This window comes from Plasmodium vivax, chromosome 2 (assembly GCF_000002415.2).
Source record: "Plasmodium vivax chromosome 2, whole genome shotgun sequence".
NCBI lineage: Eukaryota > Apicomplexa > Aconoidasida > Haemosporida > Plasmodiidae > Plasmodium > Plasmodium vivax.
The window spans coordinates 364,103-385,438 of NC_009907.1; the positions used below are offsets into that span (position 1 = coordinate 364,103).

General features: G+C 52.2%; 4 protein-coding genes across 4 annotated transcripts, besides 2 other annotated features; 2 read left to right on the forward strand and 2 right to left on the reverse strand.

Moving 5' to 3' along the window:
- Positions 1 to 792: 792 nt before the first annotated feature.
- On the forward strand, positions 793 to 2,847 carry PVX_081470 (hypothetical protein, conserved; the record flags this gene model as incomplete). Its single annotated transcript, XM_001613519.1, has 1 exon — positions 793 to 2,847. One exon carries the CDS (start codon positions 793 to 795, stop codon positions 2,845 to 2,847), a length of 2,055 nt encoding a protein of 684 aa, XP_001613569.1.
- A 413-nt stretch (positions 2,848 to 3,260) lies between these two features.
- Positions 3,261 to 4,706, reverse strand: PVX_081475 (DNA binding protein, putative; the record flags this gene model as incomplete). The annotated part of the gene is made up of 1 exon (XM_001613520.1): positions 3,261 to 4,706. The coding sequence occupies one exon, from the start codon at positions 4,704 to 4,706 to the stop codon at positions 3,261 to 3,263; it is 1,446 nt and encodes a 481-aa protein (XP_001613570.1).
- Positions 4,707 to 5,991: 1,285 nt separating this feature from the next.
- Positions 5,992 to 6,018: a microsatellite.
- Positions 6,019 to 6,278: 260 nt separating this feature from the next.
- Positions 6,279 to 9,004, forward strand: PVX_081480 (hypothetical protein, conserved; the record flags this gene model as incomplete). Its single annotated transcript, XM_001613521.1, has 2 exons — positions 6,279 to 7,545; positions 7,740 to 9,004. The coding sequence occupies 2 exons, from the start codon at positions 6,279 to 6,281 to the stop codon at positions 9,002 to 9,004; spliced, it is 2,532 nt and encodes an 843-aa protein (XP_001613571.1).
- Positions 9,005 to 9,026: a microsatellite.
- Positions 9,027 to 10,072: 1,046 nt separating this feature from the next.
- PVX_081485 (hypothetical protein) lies at positions 10,073 to 17,530 on the reverse strand (the record flags this gene model as incomplete). The annotated part of the gene is made up of 1 exon (XM_001613522.1): positions 10,073 to 17,530. The coding sequence occupies one exon, from the start codon at positions 17,528 to 17,530 to the stop codon at positions 10,073 to 10,075; it is 7,458 nt and encodes a 2,485-aa protein (XP_001613572.1).
- Positions 17,531 to 21,336: the final 3,806 nt, after the last annotated feature.

Genomic DNA, 21,336 nt, shown 5'->3' on the forward strand with positions numbered 1-21,336 from the left:
AGGAAATACTCTCCCATGGAGGGGTGCTCCCTGATGCGTTCCTTTTTTTTTTTCCCTATGATGATGCCATAAATTGGAGGTGTTGTCTCCCCGTGAGGTGGCCCCCAAAGGGAAGGGGTAAACGGGGGGAATGGAAGAAGAGAGCGCTAAGACGCCTCCGCCCTCATAGCTGTGCCCCTCATGATGAGAAGCCGCCCGGGGGCTATTCCCCGTGTACCGCATTCGCGCTTATTTGGGAGGATCCCGCGGCGAGGCGCAAAAGTTGCAGGGAATTTCCGGAAGAGCGGGTCGGCAAGGCGTGGCGAGGGGGATCCTTTGTTCACCGTTCGTTCATCTGTTTGTTTTGTTTGATCACATTTTACTTTATTTTTTTACCTTATTTTTTTTTTGCTTTTTTCCCCGCTCGGCCAGCTCAAAGCGGTACCCGCCAACTGGGCAGTCAACTGGGTAGCCAACTGGGCCGCCAACTACGCAGCCAACTACGCAGCCGATCTCGCACCATTGTCACTAAAAAAAAAAACACACACCAGTATGCTCAACCTTCCGCACACTAACACATGCGTGCACCCTCTGTGTAACTTTACTGAATCTCGCGAGAGAGCCAAAGTCTCACACAGGGCTGCTTCCCCCCCCAGACCGATTTTTTTTTTTTTTCCTGGCGAAGAGGCAACCCGGTGAAGCACCCCAGCGAAGAAGCCAATGTACAACTCTCAACTCAGCGAAGGGACGTTCACTCCGCGGGCGGTCTCTCTCCCATCCCCCACCCGCTGAGTCATCACCCAAAGGGACAGAATGACCCACCGCGATAATGCCTTGCTAGCCAAGTACCTCAAGGGGGAAGAGGACAGGGGGTACGTCAGGACGCACTACTTCAAAAAAGTGGAGGGGAATAATGTGGAATCCAATTTGGCCAGGCTGGAAAAAATGTTCCTCCCAGATGATATATTCCTAGACGTGTACATAAATGAAAAGGAAAAAAATAATTTTGATTTTTACCTGAACAATTTAATTGATGAGAGGAGGAGGACGATCGACTTTTTGAGCAGCTGGACACACATCGAGGTCAGCAACGTTTACAGCTACATCCTTTATGACAACGCTTCCTGCAGCAACGTGATGGATGAGAGGAAGGGGCACCTGGTGCTGAAGCTGAAATACACAAATGAAAATAAAACGATTACTTCCTACTTTAAGGTGCACTGCCGGAATGTGAAGTGGGAGAGCGAGAAGAAGGTCTGGCACATCCCCATCTTTTACATCTACGAGATGACCAAGCTCACCATTTTTCTGGGCGGCACCGTCAGCGACACCGTTCTGTACTACGTCTGCAAGTTGTTTAGCCACTTCGCCTCTGCGCGGGGGGTGGGCGGCAAGGCGGGCGGCAAACCGGTCATCGAGCAGCTCAGCAAACCGGTCAGCGAACCGCCCAGCAAACCGCCCAACGAAACAAACGTGGGGGAGGAGAGCGAGGCGGACCCAACTACCCCCAGCGCAAACCTGGCAGCGAATCTGGCCAACCCCGCTAACCCCGCTAACCGGTACGACCAGGCCCTCTTCGCGCGCAGGGACAAACCCGGGTTCGTGGAGCACGTCGCGAAGAGCGCCATGTTCGCCATGCAACACATAATCGTGCACAACCCGGTGAAGGGCGACTCGGTGCAAATAAAAATCGTGCCATACAACGAGGAAGTGGTCCGCAAGATGAAGGAGCTTAACCTCTTCCACTGGGACAAGGCGGAAAACATCTGGACGGTGAAGAAGACGAATTTTAAAATCTTCCACACGAGCGTCATCAAAGGGTTCGACTACAAGTTGTGCTCCTACTACGACTGTTACAAGTTTGCTAAGCAGCGACTCGTGGTGGAGGGGGGCGCCTACTTGGGGAACACCTCCAGTGTGACTTTGGCGAATTCCAAAAAGGGAGCCACACAATCTGGTTCGTTAAAAAGAAAGAGGAAAGCACCAGCTAGCGAAACGAAGCAGGTAAAGCAAAACTGCCAAGTGAACTTGTGCTACGAAAGCACAGACTCGTCATACTCAGACGAGCTCTCTCACAACGTGGATGCAAGTTACTACGAAGGGAGGGAACAAGTTAACAAAATAAAACTCATCGGGGCGGCGAACAACTACTACCGAGATATCATCTACAATAAGCTAAACAAACTGAAGCATTTGAAGCCGCCAAATTTCACCTACGACCCAAAGGGATTAATAACGAAAAATGGGGCAGGCACAAAAGGAATCGAAATATATGACATGCCAAGTGATATAAACGAATGGAACAAAATAAGTTTTTGTATCGTCCCAGATGAAAAAGAACACGTAGATTTGTATGACCCAAAAATTTTATGTAGTCTCGTTAGCGATGTGTACATGCTTAAGGAAAAAGCAATCGATCTCATTTTAAAAAAATTCCAAAGGTGGCCTGAATACACCGATGTCTACTGGAATAGCATTTGCACTGAAAATGAATTCATTGTGAGGAATAAAAATTTTAACACCAGACAAAAGCTAGCTCACGATAGGCTTTTCAGCAAACAGTTTTTTTATATTTTTAACATTGGGAGTGTGAAGCAGTCCAATTACTACGATGCGCTGTTTTTGTGTAAAGCGTTAATAACTCTTGGCGAGGGGAAGATTGTGAAGGACCCCCTCGACGCAGAGTACATTGTCGTTGCCAACTGCAACGATCCGAACGCCGTCGAGTTTTACAACTCGCTGCAGGGCAGGCAGAAAAAGAAGAAGAAGCTCCCCCTGTTCGTCACCCCCACCTTTATATACGACTGCATTTTGAACTACTCCGTGTCGTACCCCTCCAAGAACAAGAGCCACTTTTCCTTCGCCTAAGGGGGGCGCCATTTGGGCCGTCTACAATGGCCACCGCAGTGTACTCACCATGGGGAACCCCCCCCCACACACTGCCAATCAGCAGCGCGCACATTCGCTTCACATTTTAAAGACAAACGGAACGGAAAAAAAAACGCCTGAACGGGTCAGCTTTTTTTCCCCCTTTTGCAGCAGTTGTGTGCACGTTTTGAAAAAAAAAAAAAAAAAAAAAAAAAAATAGCTAGCTAGCTGGCTAGCTAGCTTGCTGAAGTGTTCCGCAAATGGCGAGTCGCACCTCGCACGCGCGCGGACCTCAGTTGGCAACTTGAAGCGATGCGATACGCGCAACTCCTGCAGTGTGCCGCGTAACTGCTACACGTAGTGTGCAACTCCTGCAGCGCGCCGCTTAACTCCTGCAGTGTGCCGCGTAACTCCTACGCCGCGCTCTCCATATAACTCAGTATTTCGTGGCAGCACCTGACCTCCTCGTCGAAGCCCTGCGAATGCAGCACGATGAGGGACCTGCCTCTCTCCACGTCCTGCAGGGACATCCGGTTTTTATAGCCGCTGCCTGCAAACACCATCTCTTCAACAAAGGATATGTTACACAGTTGGGCGCATTTCACGTGGATTTTATTTTTTAACTCATGTATAGTGCTCATCTGGTGTTTTCCAAAAAATGCATACGTTTGTTTTTCCATCCCGGTGGAGTTTCCCCCCAGCGTAGTGTCATTCTGTTCAATCGTCGTGACAGAGGGGTGCATTGTGGCAGTGCACCTTTTCGTTTCACCGCCTATCTGGGTGTTACTCCTTTGCTGCGCTTCGGCTGAGGAAACATGACTTGTACTTTCTCCCTCTTGAGGGGCCTTCTCACCATAAGGCGTTTTGGCGTCACTTGGGTTTTGCTCCTTATCCATTGCAGTCACCAGATGGGGGTCCGCCACAGCAGCGGTTGCGTTGGTGCCCCCCTGTGAAGCCACATCACATGACAAATGTGCATCACGAAGGGCGTTCAGTACACACCGCTGATTCGGCGCACTCAACTCATTCGTCGCACATATCTGATGCAGCTTGCCCAGGTCCCTTAAAACCATATAGACCTCCCTCGACGCATACGCATCCGCGGCAGCGTAAAGAATTTGCTCCTCCCTCAAGTCATCACTTAACCAGTTAGACAGTCGAAACTGCTTTTCCAAATTCTTCTTAAGAAATAATTTAACCAAGAACTGTAAAGAAGGAGGGTATAAAAAACTCTGCATGCAAAAATCATATAAATCGAAAGAGTTCCTTATTTGGACATGTTGGTCTAGGAACATGTCTTGGTCATTTCGAATGTCATGGCATACTTTCCTTATTTTTTCATCCTCCATAATTTCCTTTACGCACATGGGTATTTTCCCCTTGAGTTTATTAATGTTAAAGACGAAGCAGAGCTCCTTCGAGCTGAGCTGAATCAGGCAGAGCGTTTTCTTCTCCCTACATGGTGGGTAGTTCCTCCTGTGTATTTTTTTTAAAAATTTACCCTCTGAGGATATTGCCTTGAACCCTTTCAATTTGGTCTCCTCTGTAGGGTCTGCTCTTTGTGGGGATGGCCCTGATGAAATGCTATTTCGCGCCACGTTGGTGCGGGTGGCGGCCTTCAGTGGCTGAACCCTTGGGGGAACCTCCCCGCTGTCCAAGTGGTTCAAACGACCTTCACTTGGCTCCAAAACGAATTCCGTGTCAAACCCGATGATGTCCGTACGCATGTACTGCCTTATACTCTTTTCATACCTACAGATATTCTCCTCATGCACGTATATGACCGTGCCAGGGAATTTCAACGGAGTTAAGTGCTGACCTTTGCCGTCGTGCGGGTGAACTGTGCAGAAGGTCCCCATGCGTTTTACAAGTAACCGTCGCATTGTTGCGCATGTCGGGGGGGAAGCGGGACAAGCGGGGCATCCACTTCGCCCCGCTGTGAGCGCCTGCGCCAGTTGAGCATGTTCGAGGGGCGGGCCAGGGCGGCCACATTGACGAGTCGCCGCGCAAAGAAAAGTGTACGAAATGGGCCAAGTGTGCAGGTAAGCAGATATGCGCGAAGAATAAAAAGGCTAACTCGAGCGTGCGAAGCAACTGACCACACCTGAGCAAGGAGGATGCCCTTTCAGGTACTTCTCACGTGCGACCGACAAAAGGGAAGTTCTCCCCCCCTTCGTCCTGCTCACTTGTTATCCTTCTTTTCTCCCATTTTGGCATGTTAAAAAAAAAAAAAAAAAAAAATATACCGCCGCACGAACATCCAACTGCTCGGAAGTCGCTGGGAACCTCCCGCCCATTTCCGACGCACTCACACCGCGCTTGCAAGTTGCCACGACGCAAAAGGTACAACCATTTGGGGAAACAAATCGAAAGGGAAGAGGGAAAAAAAAAAAAAGTAATAAAAAATAAAAGCTAAACGGAACACACCACTATGTGTGTCACCATAGCATAGCATGCAGCAATATGCCCTCTGATGCAGAGAGAACAGGAGGGTAACCCTTCCGTGTTTGCGGGCGAGTCGGTCCAGGCAGCAGTTCGTTCCCCCTGAGTGAGCGTACACGAAGGAGGCGTACGAGTGCGCACCGAATGCACCAGCCCTGTGCGACGGCACGTATGCATGTAAGGATGAAGGGGTGAAAGGGTGAAGGGATGAAAGCGTGGAAGTGGAAATGCATTGGGTTTTTCACGCGGGGGAGAGGTGTCATGTCGCCGTATGCACGCTCGTCCATGCGTCCAAGCCTGAACAGTTTTACTCGAAAAGGGGTGAACAATATCACATTTGTTTGGTAATTGTATGAAAGTTTTTTTTTTTTTTTTTTTTTTTTTTGCTGGCCCATTTTTTGAGCTTTCCTTTATTTGCATATCTTTTTTTTCTTCTTTTTTCACCCCCCTTGGCTTCTTTTCCACTCGCTTGTTCCAACCACCTGTGTGAAGCGCGAAGAGTTTCGCTTCGTTGGGGAGTGTGCCTTTGGAATGCGTCCCTCTCGAGTGCGTATGCGCAGCAAAGGGCGAAGCCAGAGTTGAACAGGGGAAGGTGAAAGAGCCAACGTAAAAAGGCGACGGCCAAAGCGTGTGCGTACGCTTGCACGCACGAACAACCGCACATGCCTCACACCTTCCCGTACACACTTGCATACCTCCGCGCGCAACCCCCCCACGTGTGAAGGAAACTCCCCCAAGGGGGTCCCTCCGGCCAAACTGTTTCTTTGCTCCTTCGCCCATTCGCCCATTCGCCCATTCGCCCTTTCGCTATTTCGCTACTTCACTCCATTGTGTGCTTCCACTTGGGAGGGGAGGAGGTAGTGGCTCAAACGGGTTTTGCCCACCACGGTCAGGAGGGACGGCACTGGCCGCGGCTGTCCCGATCAACTGAGCAAGCGGCGATACCGCCACGCTGCCACGCCGCTTAACCACATCACCGCTTCACCACCATGCCGTTCGACAACATCGGGAGCAACATAAACCTGAGCATCCACAAGCTGTTCAGCGCGCGGTACAGCGCGCCCACCAAAGCCAGCGAGGACTGCAAACCCGTGGCGAAAAAGAGGAGGTGCACCATCTCCCTTGCCAACGAACCGAATGCACACCAAAGGAACTACGTAGAATACCTCAACTATAACTTTAACAATGCTTTTACCAAGAGAAGGAAGTACCCCTCCCCCTACTCCCTCTCAAACCAAATCAAAAAATTTACTCCACTGAAATGCAGAACCCTTCTCAGAAGCAGCGTCGATGAGAGCATTAAGAAGAGTGCCGCTGTACGGTCCATAGTAAAGAAAACGATGAAAAAGAACAAGCCAGAAATGTATGAGCGCAATGATAAAAACTACCTGAACATGAGTAAGGCCTACTACCTCAACAGGATGGAGGGGGGGGGGAGCACCGCAGAGTTAGTCCACCCGGAAGATGTAACAGAACCCAACCGCGCTCTGCAGAACCCGCAAGTGACAGACCATAATAGAAATTTGAGTGAAACCTACATCATGAGTAGCACCACTCAGAGTGAAAACACAAAAGGGTATATGAACAGCAATGTAGATAGCCAAAATACGTTTAGGGAGACCCTCCCCTTGTACCTAAACTCCGAGTCGACTATTTCTAGTTTCAATTTAGAACGTGAATTGGACGGTAAGTTATACCTAGAAGGAGTTGCACCGACTGGCAATACGAAAGGTGCACTACGTATTTACCCCGAGTCGGATGCGAGAAAGAAGTTGTACTTGTATAAAGCGAATACCACGGTGACAGATTACGGGGCGCGCCGTCGTCCCCACCATGTGGGGAACGACGAGGAGGAAAGAAAAAAAATAATTGAGAGCCACCCACTGAAGAGGAGACACACCACGCAGTTTTCGAGGGAGCAAGACAGATACGTTTGCTCCGACTCGAACGATATGAACAGATGTGTTAAGGAGGGAGACAGGAATCACAGGAGCAGCACGCGCAGATACAGTGATGCCATCAGGTGCAAGTCTCTCAATGGACTTTACTACAGCGACGTCACGAATGAGCCCAGCGTGTACTCCTTCAGGAGCGAAGCCCTCCCCCAAAGTTACAACGCTAGTCGGCGTTTGGAGGCTTCGCGAAACTCCCAGCTGAAGGAGGGCTCCACGGAGAAGGACGCCGACACCCCCCTCTTCCACACCTGCTTCTTCAAGAACGCGGAGGAATTTGAAAATGGGGACATAAAGCGGAAGGGTACGGCCACGATAGGGGTGGCGGCCCCCACACTCTGCTTCGTCGCCCCTACACTCTGCTTCGTCGCCCCTACACTCTGCTTCGTCCGCCCCTACATTTTGCTTCGTCGCCCGCACATATTGCTTCGCCCACCCCTACATTTTGCTTCTTCCCCACCTCACTCCGTTCGCCGTCTCACTTCTCCCCCCCCGTAGAGCACGTGGAGCCGCTGAACCCGAGCGAAGACGACGACTCGGTGCTGAAGAACGACGCGGAGTACCTCTTCAGCAGGGGCTTCTTCAAGGACATCTACTCGAACATACAGCGCAAGGGGGAGCTGAACTTCATCGATGAGTTGCTGGAGGCAGACGAAGAATATTACATCAGCAAAAGCAAGCTAAATAAAATTATAGAAAATGCAAAGAATAAGGAGATGAAGTACCACTACATCGATCGCATGTTCCTTTACAGGCATGCGAAAAATGTGATTGACGATGCGGACTATGAGACATATAGGAACAAGTGTAGAACCCAACAGAGGTACTTAGATGTACCCTTTCCTAACCTGACCGAGCTAATGAACCTCAAGTCGGTTGGCATCTTCGATGAGGTGGATGACACCGATGAGTACTACCACGCGGAGGTGAAGCTGCTTGAGAGGTACTACTACACTTCGGGGGCACTCCCAGAGGAGGGATACAGAGACAAAATGGCAATGCCGATGGCCATGCCGATGGGCAGAGGCCAGAAGGGAACCGATGGGGAGGCGGCTCACCCCGGGGAGGATGCCAAACAGGAGGAGGGTACCACAAATGAGACATCCGTGCCAGGGGAAGGATCCCTAAAGGAGGACCAACGGGGTGGAGACAACCCAAGTGAGTACATCGCCCAGGAGGAGCACCCCGGCAGACTTGATCACACCGCTCTATCGGAACAACGGATTGTCCTCTCCAGCAGAAATGCACCTCTCAACGACGGCGAATATAATGAGGACCCCGCTGACGCAGAGAAAAGGGACAAACTGATTTGCCTGATGAATAAGATGAAGAGGGAAAAGGACTCCTTCTTTGAGCGCATCTTAGATGCACCTGACTTTTCGAAGATTCTAGAACCCGTTTTTTCGCTGAACGAAAGCTTCCTCCTCTCGCACCAGCTATTCAACGTACAGTATGCAGCCCAGCTAGGACCCGTTGTGTACCTCATCAAAACGGAAGACGAGCATTATGTCTACAGAGCGATTGAAGTGAGTAGACTGTTTGAAGAAAAGGTCAAGTCCATCCTGGATAATCAGAAGGTCGCTGGCAACTCCAAGGACAGGACTGATCACTACGACTGCTTCTCCAACGAGAAGTTCCCCTTTCTTCACGAGCTCGACGTCAAGTACTACCTGCGCATCCCCATGAGCACGGGGTGGAACCACTTCGGCTACCTCAAGAACCAAAACAACGTGCTCTTCTTCCGCAGGCGGAAGAACGCCTAGCGGGGGGCGAAGCGGCGTTGTAGTGGGGCGGTGGAGTAGTGGAGCGGTGGAGTAGTAAGGCCGCCTACCACTCCCCATCCTGGAGAGCATTCCCCGTTCGACTGCGTCTTGCAGTGCCACCGCAACGAATGCTCACCTGGCGACGCCAACGCGTTGCGCTCACCATCACCACGGCGCAAAATTGCTCTCCGTGGCGAAGTGAAGTCCCCCCCTCGGAAAGGCAAAACCTCCGAAAGGCAAAACCTCGGAAAGGCAAAGCATGCCTCTCTCCCAGGGCGCCTCCAAACGGGGGCCACGCCCAAGCGCGCAGATGTGTGCCTGCACGCGGCGATATACCTGCTATGACGTACACGCTGTATGTACAGCGTAGCAAGGGGGGGTCCGGGTCAGACCCACTTCTAATCGGGACTTATAATCCTGACCTTTAACCCCGCGAATGGCCATACCTCTTTTTTTTTTTTTTTTTTTTTTTTTTTCACTAACACGTTTAATTTAAGTAGGTTACTCATATTTGCCATCACCATTTTGACCACCGCGTGAAGGGGAACCCTCCTTCGAATGCCAATCGGCAGTAGGGACGTCCATCCCTTGGGCAGCCAACTGTTCGTTTGAGAGGACATGTGTCAGCTGCCCTCTCCAGTCGCTCCAATGAGAAAGCACTTCTCCATCGTACTGATGAACTGCAAAAGTTAAAGTTTCCTCTTCGGTCGTAAGGTTCACTTTGCATGCACAGGGGGAGAGAAAAAAAAAAAAGCTAGCGACCACTCCGCATGCAAGACGGATGGGTGGAACGAAACGGCCAAGTGGCCCCAAGTGGTCCCACGTGTTCCAACGTGTTCCAACGTGGCCTCGCCCATTCCTCAAGCGGGGCAAACAAAAATACGCACACTGTGTGGGCTATATAAACCGCATCAGTAACCGATGGGGGGATGGGCCTCTCGGGTGAGCACACTCATCGTGCCGGTACTTGCAGATGCTCTCCTTTTTCGTTCGCGTGTGAGGGTGGGGAAGCTTCGATGTAGTCCTCCCTGAAGTACTCCCTCCCTGTAGTACTCCCTCCACGCAACGTCACTTCTTTTTGCTCCTTGCAGGCTTGCTGACTCTGTTACTGTACGCACCTGTGTCGCTAGGGCCCTTCTCGAACGCGCCTTTTTTGTTTTTGTTTTTCCTTCGGTAACTCCCCTTGTTGGTGCTACCCTCGTTCGGCTCGCCTCTGGCCCCCCCGGGGAGGGAGCCCGTCTCCTGGTTATACCCATCAACACTGTTTTGCGGATTCTCTCCCAGGATTAGCTGCTCCTGGTCAGGCTCACACACCTCGTAGTCGCGCGTGGAGTGGTCCATTTGGTTGGCTTCCTCCGTGGGGTCATTCACCTCATCTGCATTGTCTCCTTCCAAGCTGCAAAGAACGGGCTCCATCTTAGAAATACTGTTGGCTCCCCCATAATCGTTGCCTGCCCTCTCACTTTTCCTTTCGCCCTTGTGACCCCCTTGCTTGGGCGGTCTCACTTTACTCGCTACCTCATCACGTGGCGATGGGTTCGCATGGCCCACCTTCGCGTCGTTTGATCCCATTCGGTTGATCTTTAAGCGGTTAGACTCTGCGGTTTCTTTTCTCTCGCTCTGTTTCGCGTCCCCCTTGAAGGAGGCCTTTTCCTCACCAGGGTAGACCTCAAAATGGGGGGGAGGCATTCCTTCCGTTCCGTCGCCCCTAACCATCTCCACACCGACTGCCATCACTTCATCACAGGGAGTGGGAGTACCGCCTAATAAATCGCCTCTACGCAGACCATCTTTTTTGTTTCGCAAGGCTTGCCCAACTCTGCCTTCTCTATCGCCATGCAGCAGCGGGTTCTTCCTCTTGAATCTGCTCTCCTCGTTATCTCTCCCTTCGTTTTCCTCCTCCCCCGTGATGGGTTGATCCAAAGGAGAGTCATTCCCCTTTGGGGGCTGCTCCCCCTCAAGTGCGTCCTTCCTTCCGCTAAACATGGTACGCTCCTCCTGCTGCGGAAGCGGATGCTGCTCCAGCGGCTGCTCCTCCCCCTGCTGCGTTTTCCTAGAATGGTCGCCCACGTGGAGAGGCACTACTGGGGCGCCGTGACTTGCCCGCTTCCTACCTGCCATCTCACATGGGGACGTCTTCTCCGAGAAGCTGTTAATCGCCACCTCGGCGTCTTCACAATTCGGCTCATCGAACGTTGGCGCGTTGTTCAAACCGTCCGCGTTCAGGTGGTTCCCCTTTCCGTGTGTACTTTGGTATGCACTTTGGTAGGCACTCATTGGGTTCTCCGCAAAATGGGGCGATGTACTGGGGCCGGCCACGGGGGGCCAATTCGTCCCGTAATTGGGTATACTGTTGGCCGCGTACCCACCTGCGTACCCATCAACGTAGCCACCAACACGGGGTGCATTATTCCTACCCTTTCTCCGCCCATTCACATGACCAGCTGACTTAAACGTTGGATCGAAACCACCGTTGTGGTGATACCCACTGGTGCTCCCTCCGTTTGGGTCGAAGCAGGGGCCGGGCTTGGCACTACCGCTGCTGAAGGGGGCACTACCGCTGCCAAACGGGGCACTGCCGCTACCGAACGGGGTACTACCGCTTCCAAACGGGGCACTGCCATTGTGCTGGGGAGGCATGCCTCCCCCATCGGCGTAAGCAAACAGGTTCCCCGTGGCGACACTCCTGTGAGAGGAGAACCGACTGTTCGACATCGTCCCGTTTCTGTTCGGGTAGCCGTTGAAATGCTTCCTACTGCTCCCCGTGTTGCTGGTAGGTTGGTGGGTCCACTGCTGCCCCCCCACTCCGTAGTGACTGGCGGCTCCGTTTCTCTGCTGCCTCCTTTGGGTAAAGCCGCTCATGTGATTCTGGTTGTGCCGGTCGTACCCCCCGTTGAATGCAAATGCGTTAACGTCCCGCGCGGAGTTCGATCCCCTAACGGTGTCCACACCAACCGCACCACCTATGCTGTTCCCTCCTCTTGGCTGCTCAGCACCTCCCAAGTGGTTCGCACAGAAGCCGTAGGTCTCGACTGAGCCCGCGAGTTCGCTCCCTCCCTGGTTGTCACTGTGGCTGTTGCTGCCGCTTTGCCCGCCGCTCTGACCGCCACTCTGACCGCCGCCCCCCTGGGGATAGTTCTCCGTGGAGGAGTCGTTCTGACCACTCGTATAGCAGTAGTCCGACGTGTTGACGTTTCTCCTGCGCCTCTCGGGGAGCTGGGAGAAGAAGCCCTTGTGGCCGATCCTGTGGCTAGCCATCCTGCCGGCACTACCGTTGACGTGCACCTTGGGATGTGCAAAGTTGGAAGCACTCGTGTCCATCGTCGTTATGGTCGTTATCGTCGCTATCGTCGCCGTCGTGGTGGTACCCGTGCCTGTGGGTGAAATCCTATTTGACATGAACTCATTTTGAATTACCCCCCTTTCTCCGTAGCTGTTGTTCCCCAGCACCTCATTCTTAGAGTAACTGCTAATGGTCTTTCCATCCGTGAGGTTGCTCTGCAGGGGAGTGTTTTCCTGGGAGATAAACTTGAACAGGTGGTCCCGGGTGACCACTTCGTTGTGCACGTCACCTCGGTGGTAGTTGCCACGCCTCCCGTAGTTTCCCCCATAGGGGTTGCTCCCTCCGTAGTGGCTGCTCCCTCCGTAGTGGCCGCTTCCACCGTAGTGACCGCTCCCACCGTAGTGACCCCTCCCTCCGTGGTAACCTCTCCCACCGTAATAGCCGCGTTCACCGTAATGGCCTCGCTCAATATAATGACCTCTCCCACCGTAATGGCCGCGCTCTCCGTAGTGGCCTACCCTGCCGCAGCTACCGCTTACACGGCTACTCCCCGCGTATGCGCTGGCGCCACCCACGCAGTCCCTCCTGCCCAGGAACGCTCCTCTGAGTGTTCCCTCGAGGGGGGCGGCCTCTTCCTCCCCAGGGATGTAATTCATCGGCTTGTCTTCCCACTGCGCGTTGGCGGCGTCGCACTCGGCGGCGTCGCACTCAGCATCGTCATTTTCAGCCGCGTAGCACTCAACCGCGTCATGCTCAACTGCTTCCCCCTCAACTGCCTCCTCCTCAATCGCGTCCCCCTCAATCGCGTCCCCCTCAACTGGCAGGCAAAGAAACGTGTTCTGCGCTTTCACATCACTTCCATAGTTTAGATGCTCTCCGGGGAAGTACACCGCTTTGTGCCTTTCACCCCTGTCCGTTTTAACTGCACCGTTTTCCGTGAGTGCCGCTTTCTTTTCTGGGGAGCACTCCCCTGTGTGGAAGGAGCCCATCCGTTTGTCCCTCTCCCACTGGTCAGTCTCAAGGTAAGTACAAACAGGTGCTTCTTCACCAAGTGGGCAGGGTAGCTTCGCCCTCTGAAGCTCGTTCATTTTGCCGCTCCGTTCACCCGGAATGCTGGGCCGTCCCTCCACCGCACCCCCGTCGAGGTAGCTAGTCAGAACCCTTTCCAGGAAGGTCCTGAACCCGTTGACATTGGCCGTCCCCTTGAACCCGTCCATGTGGGGCTTAATCATGGCCACTTCTAAATTTTTGAGGTCCTTATTTTGGCAGCAGTGGATATTCTCCGACCTGGACCTACGCTGCTTTGGGGGGCCACCTACAGCACGAAGCGGTCCCTGCTGGGAGTTAAGCGGGTTGTCACGCGGATCGTTAAGCTGCCCCTCACGCTGCGCTTCTCCCTGCCCATCACGCTGCGCTTCACCGAGGATGTGCTCCGCCGTGGCAGCGCCCGCATCCCTGCCCACGATGGACCGCTTCACCTTCTCCGCAGCGGCTCCCTTTTTCGGCCGCCTCAGGACGGGTTCCTTCTTCCAGCCATTCATCGGCATGGTCATGTTCAGATGCACACTGCTCCTAACATGGGTTAGCTTAGGGTTCACCACAAGGCAACCCTCATCTCGAGTGGAGCTGCTCTCACCGATTTGGACCTCCTCCTTCAACTCCTTCAGCTCCTTCAACTCCTTCACCTCCTTCACCTCCGTCAGCTCCTTCACCTCCTTCACCTCCGTCAGCTCCTTCACCTCCTTCACCTCCGTCAGCTCCTTCACCTCCGTCAGCTCCTTCACCTCCTTCACCTCCTTCACCACCTTCAACTCCGCTCTGTAGCAGTTCATCGTTATGCTGTCCGTCGTCAGGGCGAACTCATCCTGCTGGTCATTTTTTGGCTTCCCTTCTCCTGAATGCACCTCGCCTGCATCGTAACTGAAACTTTCCACTGCTGCTTTGCTAGTGAGTACCTTCCTCTTTACGAAGAATGGAGACCCATCGGCGTAATTGGTATCTCCTACAAAGGTTGTGCCCTCGTTTGACATGCCATACACTTGCTCGCGCAGAAGGAACTCCCTAGTCGCTTCGTCTATCCCTCCTACGGGTTCACTCCTCCGAGTGGAACCGCCTTTCCCTTTATTGGCGGAGAAGAAGCACTCGTGCATGCTTGGGAATTGGGACTTTCCTCCTCTCATATTCCTCCCGTGTTTGTGAAGCACATTTGGGGGGAACACGCTGTTGTGTTTTTTATATGCCCCGTTTGGGTACGTTCCTGGGGGTTCTTGCGCCGCATGGAAGGGGGGCCCTCCCCCCGGGGGGTAACTGCGTACTCCATGGTTATAACTGCTTCCCCCATGGTTATAACTGCTTCCCCCATGGTTATAACTGCTTCCCCCATGGTTATAACTGCTTCCCCCATGGTTATAACTGCTTCCCCCATGGTTATAACTGCTTCCCCCATGGTTATAACTGCTGCCTCCATGGTTATAACTGCCTCCCCCCTGGTTGCAACTTCCTACCCCGTGGATGTAACTTCCCCCCCCGTGGTTGTAACTTCCTACCCTATGGTGGTGGTGGCCCCCCCCCAGTGGGTCCATCTTCCCCCCCCCGCAGTTCCCCGCTCCATCGCCGCCATACCCTCCTGCAGCATGATCAAAGCATTGCTTCGCCTCGCCACAGGCAAGCGGGGCTTCTCGCACCCCGTTGGGTATAGCAGTCATAGGTAGGTCCTTCTTCAAGGGGTCTCCTTCCCCTATGGTTGTCTTCCCATCTGGGCACACCCCATCCACGTAAAACTCCTCTTGGTGGAGCTCCCCCACGGGAGGTGCCTCCCAAACTGCGTCCTCCCTTAAGGTCCTACCAGAAAGATTCCCCACCTGAAGGTCTCCATTCCCACACACCCCATATTCTTTCGTAACGGTGCTATTCTCCTCAAACGAGTTGGCACTATCCAGCTGCGTAACGCTCTGTAGGTACTCCCCCTGGGGGGTCGTCACAAGGTCATTATCAATGAGAGAATTCATGCTACCGTTTACACACTCTCCACGATTGTACCCCTTAACTGTTGTTGTGGGTGGTGCTGGCAGTGGGTCCCTCCTCCCACTCGGGTCATCCGAACGAGCTGCACCGCTACTCCCATTGCATAGGGTATTCTTCCCCCTCCAGAAGGCTCCATTGATGCTGATTTCATACCTATTGGAGTTATACACAGGGGGGTAGCTCCTATTTTGCGTCTTCTTCCTATTGGTGCAGTTTTTACTAAACGGGACTGGGGAGTAACTCCCGGTGGGGTCCTTTCCACTCACTTCGTTATTTGCCTGTACATAAGGAGGGCCTTCCATTAAATGGTCCCCTCCATTGGTGTGTGGACCTTCCCTACCGCTACACTGGTCCTTCCTCAGTACTACCTCCCCAACAGCACACTTGCCATGTTTAAAGGGTTCCCCACTGGTTAGGCTCTCACCTTTGTTATGGCCACCCAAGTCACCACCTCCTCCGCTGACTTGATGATTGCCATGTGGGTTTCCCCCCACGTTGCAGCTTCCATCCAAGGTGTTCTCGTTCCCCTCGCAATTGTCGCTCTGCTGATTGGCATCCTTTGCTACCTTTAAGCATATCTGAGCGTCCACTTCCTCATCGGACGGCTTCGCATGCGTGCCATTCCTTTCGTTGTAGACTTCTTTGGGAAGGTCAACCGTTTGGACTACATCCGTCTTGGCTGCGTCTCCCAACTGGTTGTTTGGAGAGCTAACGGAGATGCAACCATCGGTCTTAGCTGCACCTCCATCTGGAGGGCTTTCCTTCTGCACCACGCAGACGTCGGCGCATTCAGCGAGCGGGACTTCTCCTGCGCTAACGACCTTCGCAGCAGCCTCCGCTTCGCAGTTGGCCCCTTGGCTACCCCCCTGGTTGTTATAGCTCCTGTGGTTGTGCTTGTAGCTGCCGTGGTTGTGACTGAAGCTGCCGTGGTTGTGACTGAAGCTGCCGTGGTTGTGACTGTAACTGTTGTGACTGTAACTGTTGTGGTTGTAGTTGTTGTGGTTGTAACTGTTGTGGTTGTTGTAACTGTTGTGGTTGTTGTAGTTGTTGTAGTTGTTGTAGTTGTTGTGGTTGTTGTAGTTGTTGTGGTTGTAGTTGTACCCGTAACCGCTGCTCTGGCCCTGGTTGTAGGTGTAGCCCTGGCCGCTACCATGGCCGCTACCATGGCCGCTACCATGGCCGCTACCATGGCCGCTACCATGGCCGCCGCCCTGACCGTGGCCGTAGTTCCCCCCGCCGAAGTAGTTCGAGGAACGGCTGCTCACGGAGCCATGCACGTAATGCGCGCCGCCCTTATAGGCGTTCAGGTAGCGGCCGTTGATCTTTCTCCTCCCCTTGGTGGAAAAGGCGTTTGGGTTATCCCTGTCGTTATTGATCTCCATGAGGTGGTGGCTCTCCTGCTGGCTGTCCATTTCGCCCTTCAGTTTGAGTTCCACTCCGTTTGGGGCGCCGCTATGGTGGTCACTCTGCTGGATGCCATGCTGACCGCCCTGTTGGCTTCCCTGCTGGCCGCTTTGGTTGAACGCCGCGAACCCCCTTCCGGCGTAGTCCGCCGCGCCATTCCTGGGCGCCACGATCCTGGAGGGGTAACTCCTCCCCATGCGGTTGTTCACCCTGCGCGTCCAATTTTGGCCCTTTCCATTTGGATAGAAGTCCTTCTGCATTTCCTCTACATCGGGCTCCTTTTCTGTCGCTCCGTTTGATTCTAGCACCCCGTTAGGACTCCTCCCCAGGGGGTCATTTGGCACCGTTTTGAATCCATTCACGTTGGGTGCAATACCGCCATCGTAGCGATTGCCTCCGTTTCTTTTGTTATACTGTGGGTGCACTATCTCTTCTTCGCACATCCCAATCCCTACGGCGTTGCTCACCCCGTTGTTGCTCCGATAGGTTCTCCCCCTGGGTAGGTAGTCGCCACTCCCTTCGTTGTAACCCATCTTGTGGTACCTCCCATTGGCCAACTGGTGGTGATGTACCTTCCCTGGGTGGTAATTCCCACTACTGTTGTTACACATGTAGGAGTGATTATGGTAACTTAGGTTATCATTCGAACTGACCTGACTCTCTCTCGCCTGCTTATGATGGTAACTTCCGTTGCCGTTGTACTTTGGCTTGTTCATTTTGAGGTAATTCTCTCCGTGGGGGATGTAGGGCAGGGCGCCCGGCTCCTCCCTGTCTCTGTAGTTCCTAAGGGGGTCCTTCTCTTGGGGGGGATGCATGGTTGGCGGTGGTGCGGCCAAGTAGATCTCTCTCTCGCTATATAACCCTCTATCGCTCTCACTCTGTGTGTGTGTGTGTGTGTGTGTGTGTGTGTGTGTTTTTGGGGGGGTCATGCACATGCACGAGGCGCCTTCGGATTTGAGCAGATGGCACGCCCTCCTCTACGTTCCTGCCGATTCGCGGGAAGACAACTTGCTTTGCCACGAGCCTGCACAAGCTAAACAACCCCACAACGCTAGGCACATCTCGGTGTGTTCCCCCTCACCCGCAGGTGCGCTCACCGGCAAGTGTAGATGCAACATGCACGCGCGCAGTGGCTCGCGACACACATGTGTATGAATGCCTGCAGGGGGGGCGAAAGGGGACCCTTTACGTTTGCCACTGTCGTTCGGGGAAACATGGGCGTGCATTCAAATGCGTAAGCTAGGGCTCACCCCCCTTGGTGGGGAAGCAGAAGGGGGAGAAGGAAAGAAAAAAAAAAAGAAAAAAAAAGAAAAAAAAAGAAAAAAAAAGGAAAAAAAAAAAAGAAAAAAAAAAAGGTAAAACAATCTACTGAATTATCATTAACCGAAACAATTACACAAAGTAACAATTTTTTTTTTTTTTTTTTTTTTCACTTCGTTGCGGCTAAACGGAGGCGCTCTTCCGAATAAGCTGCGCTCTGCAAACTTGCGTAGCACATATACATGCACACGGTGGGGCATACGTATGCATGTGGGTATGCGCCCATGTACGCACACGTAACCTTCGTGCGAGCTGCTACACTTTGCGTGGGGAGCGCGTGAACTGAACGAGCGGGCAGTTGATAAAATGGAGGGGAGCCAGGGTGTTGGAAATTCAAAATGAGGGAGGCGCTGCGTGGTGGGGTACCTCACGGGGTACTTCGCGGGGCGCTACACGAGGCACTACACGGAAGTGCTGCGGAGCGCTGCACAGAAGCACTGCGTCAAACTGCTGCGCTGAACTGCTGCGCCGAACTGCTGCGCCGAACTGCTGTGCCCAAGGAACATATAACGCCAAGCTTACGCTAAAGCGCCCCTTCATGAATGCAAGAAAAAAAAAAAAAAAAAAAAGGGGGGAACACGCAGGATGCTATACACAAAATGAACGTTGCGGATTTTTTTTTCTTTTTTTTTGTAGAGTAAGCAATGCGTCACATGTGACGAGTGGTAAAATATACATTCACAATGTACACCTACATTTGTTGGACATGTCACACGGGAAGCAGCTTAGCTGCGAGAGGCGCGGGTGAAAAAAAAAAAAGAAGTGCATTGCACGCGCAAAGTTGGCGACTGCACAAGGAAGGGCATGCTTAACTACACGGAAACGTTCGCCATGCTGCTGCAAAGCTGCCTCAAAGCTGCCCCCAAGCTGCCACACAGCTGCGCCAATTTTTTGGTGGACGCCCCGCCAGCTCTCGTACCCGCTTTATGCACTTTACACGCCCGCCCCCCACCGTGCTCGGCGCGATGCATATGCTCACGTAAACACCTCACGTGGAGCGGCAAATGCCAACATGCATACACAATTAAAACGGGAAAATAAGTACCATGTGTTCGCGCGCACGGTGACACGCCGAACTGGGGAAAAAACAAAACACAGTTAAGCGAGGCAAAATAATTGCAGGATGGTTTCTGCGGCCTCGTCAGTAAGTAAAACAGGCTGACGAAAAATTCTACATTTAAAAAAAAAAAAAAACATGAAAAAAAGGTGATCGCGTGAAAGCGTGCCGCTTCCCCAGGATATCCTTTCCAGGCGAAGCTGCACTGTTTCCTGTGCGCTTCCTTTCGCGTTATCGCACTTTGGAATGTTCTACACTTCTGAACGGGGCGATTTCGCGTATGTGAAAAAAAAAAAAAAAATATATATATATATATATATATATACATGTCAGTGGAATAATGCCACATGTTTTTTTTTTCTCATATGTACTTATATAAATGCCTTTTTTTTTTTTTTTTTCCCGCACGTGTACATGTGCTCACCACAAGGGAGCAAAAAAAAAAACGATCATGACGAACACCATGCTGATGCGGAGCGGAAGATGCGAAAGCTCTAATTCTGCACAACGAGGCTTCTCAAAAAAAAAAAAAGGTTAAGACAAAGGGGGTGGGGGAGAACGGGGCTCGCCCACGAGGGGGCAAATGTACATGTGTATATGTATGTGCGGGGCCAAGCACGTTCGCGCGAAGGCGTGTACGCCCAAACAAGAATATTTAATCGCGCACATTTACGGGGAGGCACAAGCGGGAGCGCATATACGGGTAGGTGTGAACACATTTACGGGCAGGCGCGAACACATTTACGGGCAGGCGCGAACACATTTACGGGCAGGCGCGAACACATTTACGAGTATGCACGAACGCACGTACGTTTAAATACGCTTTTCCAGAAGTGCTTAAGCGTGACGTGCTCTCTTCCAACGTGGTGAACGTGTGCGTAACGCCCAAGCACCGCGCAATGCACAACAGAGGGAAGCCACGGAAATACGGAAAAATTGGTTAACGCTATCTTGTACGTTTCTTCGCAGAAGTGGCGCGCTTCCTTTCGCACATTTCTGCAACGGAAATCGCCTTTTGTGGGTCTCTCCGGCGTATGCTTCAATTTGTGCAATTCGTGGGCACTGCGCTGGTCACTTTGGTGACCATTTCGATGTGCGCTCATCGTTCAGCGAGCACATCAGCTGGCACTTTCGCCCGTTCGCCTTTATCGTCATGTAGAAAAAATTTATGTACTGTTCAGAAAGTTTTTAACCGACGGTCATATATCTAGCCATAATGTTCATACTTTTTGGAAAAAAAAAAAAAAACACACACACACGGTTATATGTCCTTTGGCGCATTTTTGCATGAACAGTTTTTTTTTTTTTTGGGCCTTTTATGTGGATGAAAAAAAAAAAAAAAAACGTTGTAGCTACCTCACCCTCGCTACCCACCTTTCGTGCGTTTCCCCCCCGAGTGAAACACATTACTGCTTTTTTTTGTTTCCCCTTTTGCTCATTCGTTTGGTGGAATTCGCCTTTTCACCGCCAACACACAGTGTAGCGAATTTCTCATTTTACGACGTTACCCAGCGGGTGCCTCGTTTTCCCCGCGACTTTCCCTCGTGGCATCATCACTCCACAACCCGTTAACGTTTTACACATTTTGAAACTCGCCCGGGAACCTTTTGGCGCTAGAGCATATGCGCCCCGCCCCCACAGCCTGATTAAGCATTTGTAGAAGCTACAAAAGGGGCAACGGGGGGTATGCGGCTCGGTGGAGAGGAGAATAAGGCCTTTTTCTCCACACTTGTGAAGATACACACGGGAATAGGCGAATGGCAAACGGAGAGTATCACTCCTGAAGTTTTGCACTTCCCCAAAGGAGCATTCATCAAAAGGTGGGAATGTGATTCGCCTGTTTAACTCTACAGCTTTGCATTTCCCTCAAATGATACAACTGTGGAGAGATGGCTTGACCCCACGAGGATGCCCCCTTTTCCGGTGAACTTCTGTAAATCCGCCACATATCTCTGTGCATCCTGCATGCACAAAAAGGGGAAAAAAAAAAAAAAAAAACATGCACCAACATGTGTGCAAAAATGATAACCCCCAATGGATGCAGCCCCTTAAAGTTCTAAAATCACCTTTGGTGAGTTCAAAATGGGGGATACTCCAACAGAGGGGGGGAGGTAGAATAACGCGTCCCAAAAGGAGTTACGTATAGCCTATCCATTTTTGCAACCTATGGGAGGCGCCTGCTTACCGAAGCAACGCTTCAGTTACGTCTGATCTAAAGCGAAAACGAAACGGTAGAAGAAAGGG